Source organism: Megascapheus bottae, chromosome 18 (assembly GCF_031878675.1).
Source record: "Megascapheus bottae isolate mThoBot1 chromosome 18, mThoBot2.hap1, whole genome shotgun sequence".
Taxonomy (NCBI): Eukaryota; Metazoa; Chordata; class Mammalia; order Rodentia; family Geomyidae; genus Megascapheus; species Megascapheus bottae.
In genome coordinates this window covers 45318653-45340175 of record NC_143526.1, presented here as the reverse complement: position 1 = coordinate 45340175, position 21523 = coordinate 45318653, and the positions used below count along the sequence as shown (strand labels likewise).

Sequence of the window (21523 nt, the reverse complement as noted above, 5' to 3'; positions counted from 1 at the left end):
CCCCTCTTCCTGCCTGCCTTGAATGTTTTATCTTCTTTGGATGGTCCCCAAACTCCATTCCTTCCTTAATATTCAAGCAGCTCTTCATCTCACTCCCTAATTGACTTTAGGTGGATTCTATTCCCGAACTCTCACTCCCTCCTCTCATCTCCAGAGGACCATGAAAAGCTGATGTGTAGCCAGGTACCTACCGACAGGAAGGAAAACCCTACAAATCAGAGAAAACTTTCAGACTTTTTTATTATTCATTTGACAGCATTTTCTGAGTGTTCGCACCATGAATGAATTTCTCTCTGAGATACCATCTCCCCACTGTGCCAAACAGCACGCATGCATCTTCAAAAAGTTATTCCAGCTCTATAGAATATGAGTTTGCATTTAGAACACAATTTACAAACTACCTATCTATCTATACATATGCACGTGAGCACACACACACACACACACACACACACACACACATATATATACAGTGACTTCACTTTTAACAGATTCTATAAAGAAACTGAAGTAGAGAATCGTTCCCCAATAAATAGTCATTTCTCTAAACTGTACAAAATCCTGCCAGCAAACTGGTCACTTCCACCTCCTCATGATAGGTATACACTTTACTACCTGTAATAACTGTCAACACTCCTCAAGACTCCACATCTGGCTAAGGCCCCTGATCTGCTCTGCACTACCTAAGCTTCTCCATATGGTGGAGAAGGTAGTCTGTCAGCACTTTGCAGGCAAGTGGGGATATGACCCACCTCTCCTTGCTTGGGCCCTGTGTAGACAACTTGACACAGCCAAGTCACAGTTGCACACACTTGCTTTGAGCTCAGTGTGGCAGGGAAAAAAAAGCACATTGGAAACAGATTCTGAACTGTCAGGAATTACAATTCCTGGTTGTTACCAATTATACAGATAACTAGGGATTTGCATAATTTGCAAAGAGTTTGTGGTTTATTCCAAGGCTACTCTTCAAAGATCCACATTTATTCATGAAAGCAAATATTCAACCTAATAAGCCTTGAGCTATAACCACACTTGACCGTTCTAATGTGCACGGGCCCAGGGGCTGCAGGGAAACACATGCGTGCCGTGTGGCTTGCCCACCATATGATATCGGTAGACATTTTCTCCTATTTCCCCCCAACAAACATCCAGGCTGCTTCTTTCTCCTCCTCCTCTGCCTCCTCCTCCTCCTCCTTCTTTGAGATGCGCTCTTTTAATGGGTCCCAAGCATAGCTGAAAATGTCTGTCCACATGCTCTAAGCTGCTAATTCATAAACTATGCTACAGCGGTGACCTCAAGCTGATACCTGGCTCTCGCGCTAGCTCAAAGGTGCGGTGCAGTCTTCAGAAGTTGAAGGAGTCACGTCAAAAGCCACTAAGTGGCATTCCCATTCACCATCTCTCTCTAAAACCAATTTCCTGTGAAACTAGAGCCGCAGGCATCTGGCCCTGGGGCACATCTGGGATCATTTTACCCACGTAGGAGTCTGGGTTGCTTGGAGGTGAGCAATCACAGAGTGGAAGATACTGTTAAATGGGGAGGGGTTCTATTCACTGTGTCTAAAAGGACGGAAATTGGAACTGTGTAGTGATAACAGCTTCTTCATGGGCGAGATGGAGGGTCGACAGGGAGAGCCAGGGCGAAGTCCACCGTGGAGCTGAGCGGCGGTGGCCCCTAAGGCCTTCGTGCTTCGTCGGCCCTTGACTTCAACCTGTCTCTAGCAGAAGGGACAAAAGGCAAGAGAGGTGTGTTAGGAGAGTGACTCTTCTGCGGGGAAAGGTGACTTTTCCAGCTGTGTCTGGGTTGGCTGTCCCCTCACCAATGCCTCTTGGCAATTTCAGAGCTGCCAGCAGAATGGGCAGATGAAAACAAGGGTTCCATCAAGCCACGGACGAAAGGCCTCTCGTAGCCCCGCTCTAATTCTGTCGATCACAATCTAAGGATGGTTTGATAGCCACGCTCATGACTGTGACTCTGGAATTACCACGCTCTCATCTTGCAGGGAGGCAGGGACTGCGGTATTATTAAAGACTTTTCCTCTAGAAGCTTCAGTGAAGCATCGAGTCTTGGAAGCCTACCTCCCAAGGCCACACCCGTACTTCCAATCCCAACTGGATTTTAGAAACTTGGTACAGGAAAGCAGGACAAATCAGAATAGCAAAACCATCTATGTGCCTTCTCTGCAGCTGGCTCCCATGGTGGCTCTTCCTGGGACAAACCCAAGGCCTCTGCACTTCCTGTTCCCCTTGTGCTCACTCAGCCCTTGACTTTTCACGTCTTCAGGTCTCTGTGCCAAGGTCAGCTGGTCAATGATTCTATTCCTGGTTGCCCAATCGCAAATCACAGCCACCTGTTCTCTGCTGATCAGCGGCATTGCATATATTTCTTGAGTGCTGTTTTCATCACCATTTTATCTCCTTGCAGACCCCTTTCCTTCTTCCCTACAGTGTCCCTGACAAGGGGAACAGTGTCTCTACAAAGGAGGTGCTTTGTGTGTCAATGAGTAGATAAACGATGGAGTGGATGGGTGATTTTAATCACATCCCACCCTCACTGAGCGCGAGAAGGAAGAGGCCAGGTGGGGAGCAGTGCAGGAGTCTGACTCAACTCCCCTGGGAGACCAGCCTCTGCCCTCCCCCACTCGCTCCATTTTTATTGTGGTTGCTGACAATCACTCTCCAGCCTGCTGGGAGTGACTGGCCACCAGTTTGGAAAGCCTCCTGAACACTGAACGCTGTGTACCTTCCCTTGACCAATCCCTGAAGGAAGCAAGCTGCCTCGGGGCCATCACCACGAACGTCAATTACCACGCCACGCAGATGCGCTGGTAAGTTATTAATAATGATTTGTGATTGATAGAATGGCAAATAACCCCAGATTGGCTGGAGAAAGACATTCAGGACCACTCATCCAAAAAAGAGCAGGTTAAAAAAAAAAGGAAAAGAGAGAAGGAAGGAAGGCAGGAAGGCAGGAAGGCAGGAAGGCAGGAAGGCAGGAAGGCAGGCAGGCAGGCAGGCAGGCAGGCAGGAAGGAAGGAAGGAAGGAAGGAAGGAAGGAAGGAAGGAAGGAAGGAAGGAAGGGAGAAGAGGAAGGAAGGAAGAGAGGGAGGGAGGGAGGGAGGGAGGGAGGAAGGAAGGAAGGAAGGAAGGAAGGAAGGAAGGAAGGAAGGAAGCAAAAGAAAGGGAAAAAAGGAAAAAAGGAAGGAAGAGAGAGAGGAAGGGAGGGAGGAAGGAAAAGGAAGAAAGAGAAAAAGGAAGGAAGGAGGGAAGGAGGGAGGGAGAAAGAAGAAGGAAGGAAGGAAGAAAATGAGCTAGAAAACCAGGAGAACCAGCTCAAAGGCCTTGGGGCTTCACCCCTGCCTCAGCTCAGAGGCCTTGGGGCTTCACCTGGTCTGTGAAGCTCTGAGAAGTGGGGTCAGCTGGCTGGTCGGGCCCCATGAGGTCCTCTCCAGGCCTTCCTGTCCAGAGCTAGGCGGGATGCAAAGGCTTGTCCCTGAGACCCTCAACAGGCTCCTCAGGGCCCCGGAAGTGGGGGACTGACCCCAGTTTCAGTGTGCTCTGCCTTCAGCGCCAGAATCACTGTCAACTCTGAGTGCAACCCTCCAAATGCCTGGTACCCCATGGCTACCGTCCGAGGCTGGACATTACCCTACACCCCCTGAAGGAATGTTCCCACACGTTCACCTTTGATGCAGGCCTCGGTGGGTCTCACCAGCCTTCCTTTTCTTTTCGTTATCTGGCTTTTTAGCTCCCCTGGAGTCACTGTGGGGGAAAAGAGCCAGTTTTAATGAGTCAGCCTGCGTTTCCATGTGGCTGTTTTTTTTTTTTTTCAGTGTCAAATTATGACTTCCTCTTCCCCACCAACGAGCACATTAGCAATCTCCCTGAGGACTGCATCTCAGGCACTGGTTCTGAACGCTGAGTGTTCGGTGGGTGGGTGGGTGCGTGTGTGCAAAGTACGGCACACACTCCCCACTTACTCATCAGATGTTTCAAAGCCCAGGAAGAGGAGAGAAAATGCAGTTGACACTGGGTTTTCCAGATGGCAGCCCCTGGGACCTGGTGGCTCTGGACTCGTCCTGCCTGGCTCGTCTTTGGCAGGTGGGATGTGAGAGGCACATCCCCAGTGTGAGGGGACATTCCACATGACTGGGATGCTGAGTCTTGGCACAGAATAAAAGGAGGGACACAGAGGCGGCTAGCAGGACACCTGCCTCGTGCGTGGGGCTGTACGTGGCCAGCTGTCACAGACACAGGCTGCTTCTTCACCTGCTAGAATGAATCATGCCTTCCCTAAGTGGCTTGAGCAGAAAACAGGGTCTTGCACAGATGGAAAAGCCCAGGAAACAGAGCCTTCCTATCCCACTCGGAAAGGGGGTGGCAAGGCCAAAAGGACTCTTTGTGAAGAAGCAAACAAACAAAAAAAAGGTGCATTTGGGAGGCTGGCTGGGTCTTCAGTCTTTCAAAATGGACAGCTTATTCATATCTGCAATCTGCTGCTGAAGTCAGACATGGAGGCAAAACAGACCCAGCTGTGGACCTGCACGGCCTCCCTCCTCTAAGGCAGCCAATGTCAAGGATGCTGTGCCACCAATCCTCCAAGATGGGAAAAATCAACAGCCCCGGGCCCGGGGACCCTCCTCTTCCTGGACAGCAAAACCTTGCTGAGCCCCACCGAGGGCCCTCTGAGAAGCCCCTGGGCTGGCCTGGCCCCACCTGGCCCCTGACCACTGGCGCCTTGTCCTGGGGACTGAATGGGCCGGGATGGGATTCGTACCTGCTGACACCAGGGGAGTGTGCACAGAAGCGTCTGCAGGCCTGGTCCTCTCTCCCAACGCAAGCACAGCGCAGAGGGGTCTGCGTGGAGGGTGGGGCCCTCCCCGGGTCGGGCCCTGAGGACCTCCTGCCCCGAAAGCTTCCTTTGTAGTTGGAGAGTCCATAGGGCACAGTCTGCCTGCAAAGCACAGTGAGGTCAGGGGAGCGAAAATCCCCCCCACAGGACTTTCAGAGACCCCAATCATGAGGCTCTGGGTCTCAGCCCCAAGGGAGCACAAACCACACCTGCCAAGAAACACCCAGCTCCCTGGAGATTCAGGAACCAGGCAGCCACAGCTCCCCTGCCCCTAGGAAGCAAGAGACGGTGGAGGGAGGGGTTGGAAAGATGGCAGACCGGTGTGGGGGGGGAAGGACAGGTCTCGCCTGTGTGGAGTGCCCTCTGCCCTGGGCTCCCTCACGCATGGCAGGGTTTCAGCGTTTTCTAGATCAAACCAAAAAGATGATTCCCTCAGAGCAGGCTCCTACCATGGAGAGCCCAGTCTCCAGCTTGCTCCCTGCAGGAGAGAAATGAGGAGACGTGGAGGGCCTTGCGTGGGGGTTAGCTTCCCATGCCTTGAATTCCTGACAAAAGCTCCGGAGCCCGGGCACCTGAACTTCCAGACCTCCAGACCCGCTGTGGGTGCCGTTCCCGGGAAGTCGACCGTGAACTGAGCTTCTTCCAAGGGCACAGAGCAGGACCACGAAGAATTCAAATGTACCCTGGCCTCTGTACACCATTTCCTCAAAGATGCAAGCATCAGAAGGAGCCTACAGGCCCTCCAAGAGGCCCTGGCGCCATCTCCACAGGACAGCTGAGGGCCCTGCTGCTCTTGGGAAAGTTGTATTTTGAAACAAATAAGTCTGAAACTGTTGACCGGTTCTGTTTATGGCCAATGTGGGAAGGGGCCATGACTGTTAAAATATGGCTCCTGTGTCTATGAATATTCAAGCCGTTGCTCTCCAAAGGAGAGGACAGACAATGCTGGCGAGAGGGGCGGGAGAGTTAATGCCATATGCTTCATTCATTAATAGGACTGAACATGACTTAGGGGACAAATTACCAATAACTCCAAGAAACGTATGTGGCCAGAGCCACTTTTCCAGGAAGCCTTGTTTTTCTCATTTGTCCTCAGAAATGGAGCCACCTTGGTTTCAGTGAGCTCCGTGGAGTACCACCAATTACCGGGCTCAAAGGGTGCCCTCGCATCCTCTCTGCATGTTCAAAATAAAACCAAATTGAATTTCTTTTCTTTAGAAACACACTCCATGGAGCCTTTTTGGGGGTAGTGAGAGGAAATCAGGCCGGGCCACCCCACAGTGACCAGATGCTCAGAACAAGCCCTCCCTCCCTGCTGTGCTGGTGAGCAGAGATGAAGAATGCGTCTGGCCTGACTCTCTCCCCTTGTCTTGTCCTGACTCCTTCCACCAAGTGCCCTGAGAAACAGCAGATGTGGACTCAGAGACTGAGGCAGGCCCAGCTGTGCAGCAAAAGGGAGAAGGGTCCTGTCTACAGCTGGACGTTTCCTCAAGTCTATTTTCCTCAGGAATACCAGATGTTGACAGGACAACACAACAATGCAACCATTGTTGTGTGTCCAGATTTGGCTGAAGGTATATTTTTCCAGCAACAGGGCTACGTTAAGTCTCTAAGTGTTGACATTAAATCCAGTCCCCCATTTCTTGGTGCAAATTACACACAAGAAATAACAACGTTTCCATTTTTCCATCAACAATGAGGCCTACAATTTTGAAATTGCTGTCAGCTGATTTTGCATTTGTGGGTGGAGAGCCGTTCCACTGGAGAAAAATGATCCAAAGTGTTTTAGGTAAGGAAACAAAGCAACGAGGTGTTTGTTAATAGAGACATGTTTAGCACTTCCCTCAAAGTGCAGAGTCATCTGTGTGCAGCCGTCCCCACAATTTCCAGGGATGTTTACAAAGAAGCCAGCCCCTCCCCAGGAACTGAAACACTTTCCAGAGATATCCAGATCCCTTCTGGCAGGACATGCTCCAACTAACATGCTGGTGCAGGGGGGGGAGGTTGGGGGTGGAACAAGAGTTCACAAGGAGAGACCTTCCTTCCATAAATCTAACAATTACAAGATTTTTTGGATCAACTTAACAAGCTTTTAAATAAGAATTCTTGCCTCCCCCACCCCCAATTTGAACAAATGTGACTTCAAAATACTTGGGGAGTCTAGCCTTGAATTTAGGATGTGAGAGCTTCCGCGGGCAGCTGGAGTACAGATCTGGCACCTTGGCTTCCTTCCCCACCATCGTCTCCCATCCCCACGTCGATGTCTCCAGTTGAAGCTCCAGCCTCTGTCTGCCTTCCACCTTTGTCACCCTGCAAGCTGAAGGATATTTTCTGACCTGGAACACCAGACTCCAGGAGACCCTGGAAGTGTGATTGGGGAGCTTGAATAGATGGATCTGGCTTAGAAGAAGGGACAGATGACGTCCAGACATACAGGTTCCCTGCAGCAAAAGATGCATAACTGAGGAAAGACCCTTGGTGGCCTCTTACTCACAGGGCAAGTCATGTTCCCGCTTCGCCAGGCCTGAGAGTTAAATACCAGCTCCTCAAGAATGGAAACCAAGCCTTGCACTGTTTAGTACCAGCCACAGACATAACATAAGGCAGAGCAGACAAGAACTATCAAATGAGCAACTGGTAGCTAATTGTGGGATAATTGTAGTCTAACAGAATAGTCGTCTTCCCACCCTAAGGCACTCAACAACCACAGACAACATCATTACAAAGAGTCTCTAACTTCTGCCCAAGCACTAGCTCCTCCGAGTATCATTTCAACTGTGATAGGGATAGAGAAAGGCACACATCTGTCTGTGCCCACCCCCTGAAAAAAAGTTTCACATACCATTGGAGTATGAACTCAAGTAAAGGGAAGTGTCAGCCCAGCATGTACAGGTACACAACGCGCACAGAGATCGCCAGTTCTGTCATTACACTGTAAAGCACTTACATAATTATCACTGTGCCCTCGTTTCCTGATCGAGAACAGAGTTATTGGACAAATGGAATGAGTTGCTACATGGGAAATATTTAGCAAAGGATTAGCAGTGAATGAAAGCTAGCTACTGCTACCATTTACTTGGTCTGGGGAGTTGTGAGTTTCATGAGGCAAAAATAAAAACAGTCCCATCCATCAGGCCTGCATTTGTGATGTGTGACTAAGCAATAAGAAGGGCAATAAGGAACCAGCAATGCCATATCCTCCTTTGGGCAGGTCTGTCATTCACCACTGCATGCCCAATAGGCACTGGCATTCTACTTGTGCCTCTAACCTTTGTCCCCATGTACTGCATTGGGAACAGGATTCAGTACCACACAGTAGAACCATGAAAATAAAGCTACATTGGCTGAGCACCTGGAACCAGCACAATCTGCCTGACAGTCCCAGCCTGTTGTTGAGCAGCAAGCAAAATGTAGGTCTTTGTAGAAACAGGCAGCTCGTCCACACGTTGATGCTTTCCTGAAACACAGCTCAGCCACGGATGTTTTCTGACAACATAGATTCTTTCCTAGAGCCCCATGCAAGAGAAGCAGATGGAGAGATGAGAAAACAAAATGCTCTCCCTTATACCTACATCGGTAGTGTCTAAGCTGTATATATGTGTGTAATAAATCGTCTCTCAATTTGTGTGCTGAGAATATTCATTATTTGATCGGCAAGGGGGGTGCCAGGATCTTATTTATCACAGTGTTCCTTGCTTGTCAAGTTTTCCCAAATGTCATATACAAATGCTATTAAATATTAAACTCCCAGGTCTCTCGTATTCATTCTTCATGTGTAGCACCCTGCTGAAAGCACTTCATTTGTCTCTACAAGAAGTTTTTAAATAAGCAAAAATGACTTTTTAGAACATCGCTGTTTTAAGTTCTGTGTTGCTTTTTTCTTAAAGAAATTAACGATTTCCATTTCCCTGATTGGGAAACTGGCTTCTTCTGATTCTAAGGAACAGGCCTTGATAGTCACAAAGGCTGGCCCGTTAAGGGCAATAAGGCTTTACCTTCCAAATTCCAAATTTTCAGAGGCGGTTTCAAACTGTAATTCTCCCTGCCCTGCTGAGCAGTGCTTAGGTGGGCTGCATGGAGGGTTTGGATGTGTAGACACTGGAGTGGGGTCGGGAGAACATGATGAGGCAGACGAGCAAAGGGCCCCACACACCTTTCCTAATTGCACACGAAGGTCACCAAATTGGCATTGCTTCTGTTCCTCAGTCAATGCTCATAGACTAGAAAGTTCACAAAAATCTCCCCATTTCTGTCTTCTCTCGAGCCACTGGAATCTGGGTCGAGCCAGGTCCCAGATTCCACTATGGTGGTCACAACTGACTACACCCGGGCTCTCCATTCTGCCGCAGTCCCCGGCTTCCTGTCCTCCACTCGTTGCTGTTACAGCCTGGTCATCCTCTAAACTGACAGCCCATCTAGTAAAGCCAGACAGGTGACAAGACACCTGAACAGCGTGAGTCTCTAATTCTGTCTTCCTCTTTCTGAATACACTTGTTTTCACCCCCGGAGGTCGTGTGAGTGCACTTCACAAGTAGAATACATGCCAAGGCAAAGATCCTTCTCCTTTGGTCCCATTTCTGCTTCTGAAGTAGGGAAGTAAAGGCAGTAAGGTGACTCTGCCCATAGAAGTCAGGCTCTAGGGACTGTACTGACTACTGACGGGAGGGGGCACAACTGCCTCATGCTAGCAAGCCCTCAGGAGCCAGCCCCAGCCGCCAGCCGCCAGCCAGTCCTCAATCCCCCTACCACCTTTCTCCAGACAAACAGCTGTAAGACCCCAGCATGCTTCCTAGCTTTGGCTCAGCCTCATACTTGATTAAAATTCCTTCCTTGGAGACCACTTGCCACTTCATGGCTTACCCAAGCTCAGTTCTTTGGGTAAAAGAGGCAGCGTCTGTTACATTCTTTTCTATCTTTGAACAGTTGAACTTGGGTTCTAATGAGCTAGGATACAGTAACTATAGCAAACGATGAAACAGGCAAAAGGTTGAATGTCTGTCCTTCACTTCAACAGCATCCACATTTGTTCACTTGCTGTGTGCAGATGTGTGGAGGAAGCCTGTTTACTTCGTAAGAAGGATCACTTGCTTCCAAGGATGAAAAAGAGACCAAGGCCAGTTGGTTGTTTCTGTCTCCGGTTCCTTTCAGAATTATCCCCTTCCCATTGTGTGAGGGCCTGAGAGTCTGACCACACCAACTTGCATCCACTTCTCCTGCTTGAGGACTGGCCAAGTGACCCCCCTGGGCCAGCAGGACCCTCTCTCTCCTCTCGGAGACTTGGTCTCAAAAAGCACTCTGTGATTTGTCAGAGCGCCCTGTCCTGCCTCATCCAAGAGCCTGCGAACCTGGAGCTCCCCACGCCAGCCCAGCTCCCTTCTCCTCTTGGCCTGGGCTTCTTTTTTCTTTGAATCTAAGACACCCTGAATCCTTCTAGTGAACCCCTATTGTGTGTAATTCACCAGACTAGGTGTCTGTTGCTTGGGAAGATAAGGCCTATGCCAGACAACACCTACAGGGGCCTTTCCATCTCCAAAAAAGAAAATGGACCAGGAAGCCTCAGCCTTTTCTGCCCTTGAAATCCAAGCAGGGAGGAGGCACGCCTTACTCTTCAAAAGCACGGAGACCGGGAAGTGGCTTTCCTTCTGCTGCAGAAAATCTTCTCAGCTTCAAGTTGAGTGAGCCCAAGCGTGAGTACTTACCCTCCCTCCCACTGCCACAGGCCAGGCCACCTCCCAAAGTCCGTGGAAAGAACCTGTGACTAGAGCCCTTGGAAATGCCAAAGGCAGCGAGCGATGCGCTGGGTTGGTCATTTCACTCTTCAGCAATCTCAAAGCGAGGCTATTTAGCCTTTAGACCCCAAGTGAAGGGCCATTTTCCCACTGTCTTGCAGGCCTGGCTTCCCAAGTTTGGCCTTAGCAGACCAGCTTGGGTCCCTGGGTGTCTTTCCAGTTCCTTTCTACAGCAGGTGTCTGGCTCAGTGCAGAGGCTCAGGACCCCTGCATGTCTGTGATGAACAACTATGAAATGGCTTCCTGGGCTCCTCAAAGGCCTCACCCGGCTGCCAATTTGAGGCCCTCTGCACCACTTGGGACTCTTCAAGCAGCACAATCCCAGGAGAAGGCCCTAGAGACCTGCCTTCCAGGTCCCCCGCCCCCCCCCCCCCCACACACAATCCAGGGATCCCGGCATCTCAGCAGCTGTATTTAGAAGGCTTTCTCCCAAGCTGTTAACTGTCTTCTGTGGCATACAGCCATGAGGCTGAGCTTTCAAATAATCCCTGAGTCGTGGTATGCATCCTCCCCCCATCACTGCAACTCTGCTAGTCCTCCCCTCACACAGGGGTCAAAGGAAGGGAAAAGTAGGAAAAATGCCCATTCTTGTGAGGCATGGGATTTTTTGAATTACAGCCCCCATCCCCCAAAGTTACCGAAATAAACTCTTTCCAGGGGTGGAGAATGGAGCCGTCTGAAGGAGTCCTCTTCTCTGCGCAGCCCCACGGTATCAAATGAAGTCCGGGTAGAGTTACCCTCCCCAGGCCCTCATGCCCCTGACACATTCCAGGTTGAATGGAGACATGGGGACCTGGCTTCATTATAACTTTATGCAGAGCTGCAGACAGATGGGACTCAGAATAGCTGCCTGCCGTGGAAACAGAGCAGGCACCAAAGGAGCAGATATTCTCATAGGGATGGAGTATTCCAGGGAAGGGGCCCTTTTTGAATACTTATATTTTTCACACATCATTTTAAATGATGCACAGAAAGCAAGAGAAGCCAGCCTGGTTAATTTCCAAGGATTCCGTGTTGGGATAGAAAAGTCCTCAACAACAACCCTGGCTCATGCCCTCAGTGCTAACGAGGCATTCATTTTCTACTAGAATTGTTTGTGACCTTGTGCCATGCTCTCTTGGCAGCTCTGACAAATGTTTCAGTCACCTCAAACTAAGAATATTGGGGTCCTTCTTAGAGGTGATTCCTGCTCACCCTCAAGCAGGAAGCCCGGGCTAGGTAGGCAAACTCAAGGTCAGATCCTGCCTTATTAGAAATGTGGATATTTTGTCAATGATGCATTTTTGCACCTATTTAGAGTTTCTGCAGGCATCGAATTACAATCTCCTTGCTTTCGCAGCTGAGGTTCACTGCCTCCTAAATATCTGCACAGCCTGCATTCTCAGCCCTAGAAGAATCCTGCAAAAATCTTATTGATAAGCCAGGTGCTGGTCACTCATACCTGTAATCCTAGCTATTTGGGAGGCTAAGATTAGAGGACTATGGTTCAAAGTCAGCCTGTGGAGGAAAGTCCATGAGAATCTTATCTTCCATTAATCACCAAAAAGCCGAAAGTGGATCTATGGCTCAAGTAATAGAAATGCCCCCCTGAGCAGAAAACACTTAGGGGGAATGTGCAAGCCCTGAGCTCTAGCCCTAGCACTGGCGCAAAAAGAAAAAAAAATCATATTTATAAAAGCCAGGAAAGGGCCAGGAGTTTGGGCTAGTGGTAGAGTGCTTGCCTAGCATGCACAGAGATCGAGTTTGATTTCTTGCTACACATGCATAGAAAAACCTGGACGTGGTGCTGTGTGTGGCTCAAGTGGTAAAGCTCTAGCCTTGAAAAACCACAAGGACAGTGCTCAGGTCCTGAGTTCAAACCCCAGGATTAGCTAAATAAATAAATGCCAGACGAGATGGGCAGCCCTCTCTTTCTCCATTAACTGCTTCTGACTTTCAGCAAAGCTATTTGACACTCCTCAGGCTGTGGGGTGACGCTGTCCCCATCAGCCGTTTGTAGTGGGTTGTACACAGCCAACCCTCTCCCCAGGCCTGGGCCTTTCTTACTGACTCATGAGAAGAATCTGTTTCTGGTTTTTAACTTGCTAGGCTGGATGCACAGCTCTGTCTTGCTGTGTTCCAGAGTTCCCATTTATTAGGGTCTCCTGCTAAGTCAGCCTGAGGCCATAAAAGAAAGGCTAAGCACTGCCAAGTTATGAGAAGCTCTCGGCTCTAAGAATCCAGGCCAGGGCAGAGGAGAACACAGGCAGATGCGTGGTCCTGTTGAGTGGTTCTAGGGAGACGGGGGGTGGGGCAGGATTCAGCACCAGTCTCCCCCCAAAATCAAAGCACAAAACGACGCCTGGACCAGCAATGTGCCCATACTGTGGCTCTTATCATTGCATTAAGTCATTCTCCAGACTTATTTTTCCTCTGAGGACAAATGATATCTCTCTCAGGGTGGGGGGAGTGAGTGTTTATATACACTCACACTTGGGTGTGCCTGTGTTTGTGTATGGGTGTGTACATTGTGTGTGCACGTTCCTGTGCCTGGGTGTGTTTCTCATCTTCAGGAACTCTTGGTTGTCTACTGAAACATAAAGAACAGGACATTTTCTCATGTGAAACAGAACTGCCCTGACGCTGGGCGGGAGCTACACAGGATCTCCTTGAGTATGAACTGGGGTCCTTTACACCTACCTCCCCACTGCTGGGAGGCAGGGAAGGAGGGAAGGAGGCAAAAGGGAAGAAGGGAGAGTTGGAATTCTGCAGCCAGGTTGATTCCAGCCACCACTACGGAGCCTTCTTAAGGAAAGCAGTATTGTTTGCTCCCAGCTTCCTTTGTTTTCAATTCTTGCAGGGATAAACCACACCAGAGATGCTGGAGACATTCATCTGCTTTCAGATTTAAGGCCAAGTTCCTAGCTGCCACATCCCTTTCATCTAGCAGAAACCCAAATGTCCCCGGGGTCACCTTGGGTCACAACCTCTTTCTACCAAGTGTTCTTGCTTCAAATTAAATGGCTTTGGGGCTTCAGTGGGAGTCAGTTGCATTCCAGCCAAGCCTGACTTTGCCCCCAGACAGCTCACATCCTCAGAGTAGCTTTCGGGGGGTTTTCAGTCCCTGGGAATCCATGAGAAAGGTCAGCTGGTAGGGTCAACTTTTCCAACAAACTCTGAGATTGAGCCCCGAGGCTCACATTTTAAAGCATCTTGCTGTCAAATGTTCTAAGAACTCTGCAACTCCAATTCCAAACCAAAGTGCAAGGTGTGCTAGGTTTCCAAGCAGGAGACTGAAGTGGTTACTGGAAAAGACTAAATCATGAGTGAAAGAAAACGCTAATCACTCAGAATTTGGAGTTCAGGCCCACTGCGATACAGCCAGGGCCACCTTCTTCTTCATGACCTGCTCAAAAGCAGAGCGTGGAACTATTCTTCCTAAACCCAAGTCCACGGTATTTCCGGTGTCTCTTCTGCTGCCCGCCAGGGCTCAGGGCTCTGGTAATGCTGGGCCCTGAGGTGGAAAGCCAGGACCTGGGACCTCAGGAGTCCTCGACTACAAACCCTGGGCATGCCAGTCTGCCAAACTCCCCGGGGAAGAAGGGGACTCCTCTTCCTTCCAGAAATCTCCCTCAGGAGTGTAACTCATCAACTCATTCTCAACGGCCACCTTTCCATTTTGTGGAGGAAGCTGGGCCGGTGAGCTCAGGCAGCTTCTTGCCCCCGTTCCCAGACCTTGCTGTTATTTACCAAGCCCAAAGGAGAATAGGAAATGTCAGAGGAAGGGCCCAAAGGGCTGGACTAAATCCCAACCCACCTGCAACAACCTTTGGCCACCTGAGTCTTTATCAAGCTGCTTATCAGCAGCAGAGGCAGCCAGGTGGCCTTTCCCAGAGTCTGGGAACTTACATGCTAATTGATGCTAACAGCTGTGCACCTGCGCCTTACCTCGGGAAGGGCTGGAGGCCTCTAGGACAGAGGGTGTGGGCTCCTGAAGGGTTTTCTGAGAGTGACTGAGGGAAACTGAAGTCTCTAGAAGACCAACTTCAGCAGCCATAGAGAAAGAACATTCTAGTCATTAGTGCCCCTCAGTACCCGCAATAGGCAGGGAGACATCCCTAGCTGGGAAGGGGCTCTGCAGGTTGTACTGGCCATAGTGGGGGCTGACCAGATGCACTGACCACTGCCCGTGCACTCTCCTGTGCCATCTTCCAACACCTTTCCTCACCAGGGTCTGGACACACTTTCTCAGTAGAAGATTCTGCATTCCAGCAAAGACAATGTGGTCCGTGGCTTGAGCTCCTGACCATGGCAGGTGGGTCTGCTCCCCCAGAGGAGGCAATGGCAGTGAAGGGGCCCTGGATGCCTTTTCTATCCCTAAAGTGAACATTCATGGGAAGCAGGAATTGGGAGGGCTGGATTCAAACAGACCCAGGCCTGGCCCTGCCCAGCCTTAGGGACAGCACCAGATAGCTGGAAGGCAGACCAGGGCTTCAGCCAGAACAGACGCTTATAGAGCAACAGTCACATCAAGCAAAGTCCTACCTCAGGATGGCGCAGGGGCCTTTAGTCTCGCTCTATCCACTGCGGACTTGTGCTTCTCTCACCTCCAGCGTGCTGTGCCTACGTGCTCAGCACTGAGAGCCCACCTGGCTCTTGGAAGCTAATGCACATCCCCACCCTTCTTCACAAACCCAGAATATGCTTCCAGAACAAAACTGAGGACACTGAGCTGGATCAGAGATGTGGGCTTTTGCACCTGTGCTCATTTATATTCTATCAAGTCAACATGTGAAGGCCATAGATCCATCTCCCAAAGAATAGAACCACCTTTGGGAGTCTGGGCTGGGAGACCAGGTCTTTCCTGCACCATGGGTTCCAGAGCCCACGCCAGTGCCACCTAGACCCGGCACCCCATGAGATCTCATTGACTGCCATGCGATGACTGAGGTGTGCCCGCTGTTATGAGATCAGATCACTCAGAACGCTTTCCCCAAACCACAATGGGCATAAAGCCATTGTCCTTCTGTCTCAGAGAACCACGTCTTCACCCATGCCACTTCTCAGGGCTGGCTCACAGACCAGGTGACTCTTACAGGGGTCCCTCCAATCCTCATGAGGGGGGAAACCCAGCTGTTTCCAGTCTGCAGAAAGCTGGGGTTCCAGAACCACCCCCAAGATGTTCTGGGGTTTGGAAATGTGTTAAGAATACGAGAGGCCAGGGTTTGAGGTGACGTTGTCTGTGTGTGGCAGAATACATTAGAATGCCAGTTCAAATATTTTGTTAATTATGAGGGTGGTGATGATTTGGCTCTTTACTTCTCTGGGGAAGAAAAGAGCATAAAACAAATGCCATTCTTGTGGGATTGTGTAAGCGGGGCATGCCAGGCAAGCCTGGGCAGCAGACTGGGCATCTCACGGATACGGCCAGTCCTCAGGATCTCAGAAGACCGGAGATCACTGTGAGCTATGGCTTCATGCAGTCAACACCTCACTGGGGGGGGGGTTCCAGCACCCCCACCTCACCAACACACCAGGACTCGGGGGCAAAGCTCCAGCGAGCGGAGGCTGCAGATACCAGACTTTCCACCGCACTCATATTTCCAAAATCCTGCCCCGCTCTTTCCATAAATACATTCCTGTTTGTCCACCATGTGGCTCGGAGTTCTGTTTGGAAAACATGATCGCCATTGCAGTATCACAGTGCCTTGTTCGTTTGTCTGCGTTGGAACAAACAGATGTCAAGTTCCCTCCACCACAGGGCGGGGAGAGGACAGCGGGGTTTGCTGGGTGCTTGGAAGCTACTCCGTGGACCAGCATTCCTCTGTAACCAGGCCAGGGGACATGGTGAACACTGACGGCCCCGTGATGGCAAGTGTTATGTATCAACTTAGCTAGGTTATGGTGCCCAGCTGTGGAGGTCTCTTTTTATATAAGATGTCATTAACAGTAAGATGCCGAGCAAAGCAGACTACCCTCCACATGGAATCGGAAGAATGAAGAGTGAAGAGTGAAGAATGAGGATGAAAAAGAAGGAGCAGCAGAAGAGGAAGAAGAAGGAGGAAGAGGGGGGTGAGGATGAGGCTGAGGGGGACGAGGGGGAAGACGAGGACAAGGAGCAGGAACGGCCTCCTCCCGGATGCCTTTGGGCTTCAGTCTGACCCGCCAGCATCTGCTGGCATAGGCAGCCCAGCCTCTTGTCTGGAGCAGCAAGCTCACCAGCCACCTTCTCTAAGTTGGCCGCCCGCTGTATCTTGTGCATATCCTGGGAGCCCCCTGTCTCTGGAGAGCCCCCAGCGCAATGCCCGCCTTTTCCTAGGTACAGAGGAAGAGAGTGCCCAGCCCAGGTGCCCAGGAGTGAATGCACCTTGTCCACCTCTCCTCCTAGCTCATTCTTCACAGATTTCCAAGGCAATGAAATGGGTTGTGCTTTCCCTAGTTTGGGTCTGTCTGTGATTTTATGGGTAGGTAGTCAGGTTATCTGGGGGCTGGGGGAGCATGGGAAGTTCCTCACAAGGCCAAGGGGTTCCTGTGTCATGAAAATGTCCCTGTACCCTTCATTACCTGTGGCCTCAGGCCCTTCTACACAGCCAAGAAGAGCCACTGTCAAAGGGAAAATCTGCTTCCTTTTGGATGTCATGAGCTTTGGGGAGATACGATGAAATGATCGGGGGCAATGTACCCCAGGAAAATGTGCATTCCCACCAAGATCTGCAGGGTGGTGCAAGCTCTAGGAAGAGGACTCCACCACACACCTGCATGAAGCAGGCTCGCCGGAGGTAGGGGACTAATAGACTGGAGCTGCTCAAGCTGCAAAGCTGGGGAAGAAGCAGGTGTCAAGCAGCACAACTCAAGAACCCACTGCATTCTAGGTGCTCCAGAAAGGGCTGACCAAGCTCAGGCTGAGGAAGGAAATGAGAGAATCCCTATCTTCTATCTCAAGACTGGCCTGGATATTCCTTCCCCTTCCCCCCCACCCACCCCGGATGCTCCTGAGCTGGGGAGACGCATCCTGAGATGCATGCAGTGTCACCCGGTCTCAGCCTGGCCCTCTGAAATTTCTCACAAACAAAGGCCAGGTGGGGATTGTGGGTGGGCTTGTCTGCATTCAACCACAAGGGCTCAAGGAAGAGTGGCACTGAAAGACTGAAATGCCCAGTGTTTGCCCTGAAGCATCAGGACCCTTTGGGCTCCTGAGCAGAAGGGACCAGGGACAAGCTACATCCTGGAGGAGTGAGACTGGAAGGAATGGAGGATAGGGGTAGCTGGGCTGAGCTAGAAGGGGCCCAGCTCCTCTGGCAGGGCCTCACATAACAGGGGCCTTTAACTCCATGCAGTATTTCTTCTGATTCTTCTATTTTTCTCAAGTCCCGTGGTCCCTGTCACTACACCCCACCTCCCCACCGCTTTCTTTTTTCAAATTGCAATCTTATTCCAGATATTTTCAAGATAGCAAGCAGAAGGAAAAGAAGGCATCAGTGATGGCTGAAGGAAGGTAGAAAGGCCATGCAAGAAAATCTTCCTTATGATATTTATTTTCTTTGTTTAATTTCAAAGTGCTCTAGTCTGGTGGCCGTCACTTTTGTTGTCCAAGCAGCTTGTTGAACATACAAACACTGGATTCATCCTTCTTCCCCACTATTTAGAGAAAAACAGAGTAAGGGCAAAGGGGAAGAGGTAAAGTCAAACTTTGAGAGAAAGTGATCAAGTTAGCTATCCTGGGAAAAGTCAAAGATTTCAGCTTTGTTTTAGGCCACACAAAACAACTCCAAATCTGGAGGCAGGAGTCCTAACACCTCAGATGTGTTCTAAGTAACCACTTCCGCCCCAGCCAGTGTTCAGGGGCTTGGAGGACAAGTGGAGGGCTAGAGGGGTCTTCAGGTGCCTCTGCTGGGGGCTAGCATGGGAGACTCGCTAAGCCCAGGGCTCTGTCCCGTTCCTGGGGATCTCGGTTCTTGGGAGCTACTTTGGCGAGATCACAAAGACAGAAGGATAAGAATCACAGAAGACAAGTGTCGGGGTGGTGGAGCTTACCAGAAAAGATGACTGTGACTCTGTCCGAGAATATGAAGTGATCCAGGACAGCCCAAAGTCATAGTGGTGACTCAGGGAGCCCAGCAAAGGCAGCGAGACAAGCAAATGCTGGCGTGAGGACCAGGAACAGAATTTGTGACAGCCCGGGTAAAGAGCCAGCGTGTAATCTTGCTCAAAGGGGATTAAGAAATGCCACCTCGGCCCAGGGTCCATCTCAGTGCTAAATGTGTACAAGTGACCAGGTGGTGTGCCAGGATGCTGGTCCTGTCAGCCATACTGGCATTGTGATGTGGCTTAAGGACCCACCAGGATGTGGGTAGAGCTCAGGTCGCCTGCTTTGAAAGACCTTGCATTCCTCAGACCTTGCTCTTCTTCCTGGAGATGTCCAGGTAAGAAAGACACTTCAAAGCTGATCCCTGAGGGTCTCTGAGGTTATAAAGGAAGGCGTGAGGGAAAAATAAAGATGTCTCCAAACACAGGGGCCAAGTGGCCTTTTCAGGCCAAGGATCTGCATTCACAACCATCACCAAGTTCCCAGCCAGGCATCTCTAGTGAGAATGTGCAAGAGTCTCCCAAGATACCAAAGAATGGACTCCAGCAGCTGCGTGTCCAAGCGCAAGTTCTACAGATTCAGAGAGAAAAACCAGGTGGTGGCCAGAGCTAAGTCAAGTCCTCTAGAGTGCTTGCAAGAGGTGTGTCTGCAGAAAGGTCTCCTGGGGCTGGGAGTACAGCACGCTCCTGGTGGCCCACTGCAGGCTGGCTCAGGACTCCATGGGCTTGTGTCCCCAGGCCCCAAGTGAGTAAGAGCTCTAAAGGACTGGGGATGGGAGGGGGAGCCCTCTGTGCCATGCCTGGGGCCAGAGCACGAATCACCAGGGAAGAGCAGTGGTGCACCCAGCAAGGCAGGGAAGCAAGAACCTATCCTATCAGCCAGCACAGGGGCTATCGAAGTCTGTGAGCCCACTGTCCCCTCCCCAGGGAGTGGGCTGCTTTCAAGGAATTTTTAGGCTCCTTAGGGTCTGGCCGGGTTAGGAGCCCACTTAGTCTCCTGGGGCAGGAGAGCTGGCTTGGGAAGGAGGCTCAGAGAGACTTCTCAGGTGTCTAATCCCCTGGCCTGATTATTTCCCCTCTGACAGAAGCCCCCACCGGCTGGATTCCTAAGTCTAGGATTGAGTTTCTCCTGGGCCAGGCTCTCAGAGGGCATACACACTGAGTGAAGGCCAGAAGGAGGCCCTGTAGAACCCAAAGGTGGCGCCAGGGCTGTGCCCCTTCCTCGCCCCTCCCCTCCTCCCTCCCCACCCCGCCCCCCCCAACTCACTCAGGAGTGTTGATCCAGATGATGTCTAGGTGGCAATAGTAGACACACTCCTTGTCCTTGTAAGTGAAACACGTGCAGCGCCGGGCACGGGGGCGTGCAGGGCCCCCACTGGCTTCCTGCTCCCCAGACTGGCCCGGACCCTGCACTGCTGTGGGGGATACAGTCTTCTTGCTGGGGCCAACCACAGTGTCTTTGCAATCCCACTCAGCTCTGGCTGCAGAAGGGGCCTGGGGCACGCTGGTCCTGCCAGAACCCCCAGCCTGGGGGCAAGGCACGATTCCTGCAGGAGGCAAAGTGAGGGGTGCAGTGAGGGGCCCTTCTGAGCTGCAGGGGCAGAAGGCAGCACCCCCAACCCCTCAAATCCTGGGCAGAAGCAATGGCATGCATGCAGTGTACACACACTATTTGCAAACTCAGTCCCACAAAGTTTGCGAAACTATGTGCCCCGAGTCTGAAAAGTGTGTAAGTTATGTGCATACTTGGTACAAAGCTTGCAAGCTATTTGCACTCTGCAAAGTCTGAAAATGATTTTGCACTGGATGGAAGAAAACTTGCACGCATTTTGCAGACTTTCTGGGACGCTTGCAAGCGTTCTTTGTAGTCTCAGAGTGAGTAGTTTGCAAAGTTTCTGAATAGTCCCAACTTCGGGAAAAACTGATCAAGCGGTCAGAGCTGCAACCCCCAAAGCCCCTGCGTTCCTGTTCTGCCCCAGCCGGTCCCCGCCCCCAGCCTCCCGCGCTGGCTCTCAGCAACGCAGACCCCTAGCCCGGGCTCCTTTTGTGTGCGCTGGCGCCACGCGTGGTGCGCGCCACCTACCCGCTTACCTGCGGCGGAGGTCACTGTGAGCCCGAGAAGGAGCCACAGCCCTGGCTCCATGAACCCCGATCAGGCGCTGGAGGCCGGGGCCGGGAGGACGGCCGTGTGTGGCTGCGAAAAGGCACTGGGGTTGGGGCGCAGCTTTGAGGTCGGGCGCGCACTGGCTGCGTCCTGGCTCTGGCGGTTGGGAAGCGTCCGTTGCTGTGGTCACGAACTTTCAGAGCTCTCGGCCCATCTCCGCTAAGGGCTGGCGGCTGCGGCTGGGGCTTTTCTGGCTCCTGCACCACCCCCTTCGCCTCCCCGCCTCCCGGAGGGGCTGGAGCTGCTGTGCGGGGCCTTTGAACCTGGGGCGCACCGGGGGTCGCCTCCACGGCGCGGGGGCGGGGAGCGGGCCTGGAGCCCGGGCTGCGGCCGGCCCGGGGCGGGCGAGGCGAGGCGCACCCAGGCCGGCGGGGGCGGGGGCGGGGGCTGCGAAGCCTGGTGGGTGGGGTGGGGAGGGTGGGGGCCTTGACAGCTGCAGAAGGCTATGATCGCGGGAGAGCTCTGCAGAATGGCACTTGCGCTGCTCCTCTGGCTTGCTGTCCCAAACCTCTGTCCCCAAACAGCAGCCCCTGTCCCAAGAGCAGCCAGTGCGACAAGCTGAAAGGCAGAACGCGTCCTGGCTCTCCTGAGGACACCTCCCCCTGGCTCAGGGACTGCTGTGCCAGGGCGCTGTGTACTTTACACCCTGACTCA

The 21523-nt window shown here is 51.6% G+C and overlaps 1 protein-coding gene across 2 annotated transcripts; it reads right to left on the bottom strand.

The window, feature by feature from the left end:
- Positions 1-232: 232 nt before the first annotated feature.
- On the bottom strand, positions 233-21212 carry Edn3 (endothelin 3). 2 transcript variants are annotated; one of them, XM_090352897.1, is made up of 5 exons: positions 20797-21212; positions 19973-20252; positions 4778-4954; positions 3685-3762; positions 233-1718 (listed from the first exon to the last, which is right to left on the bottom strand). In XM_090352897.1, exons 1-5 carry the CDS (start codon positions 20846-20848, stop codon positions 1676-1678), a joined length of 630 nt encoding a protein of 209 aa, XP_090209023.1. In that variant the 5' UTR covers positions 20849-21212; the 3' UTR covers positions 233-1675. The 2 variants fall into 2 exon arrangements, with proteins under 2 accessions (XP_090209023.1, XP_090209024.1); XM_090352898.1 differs by having other exon boundaries at positions 233-1712.
- Positions 21213-21523: the final 311 nt, after the last annotated feature.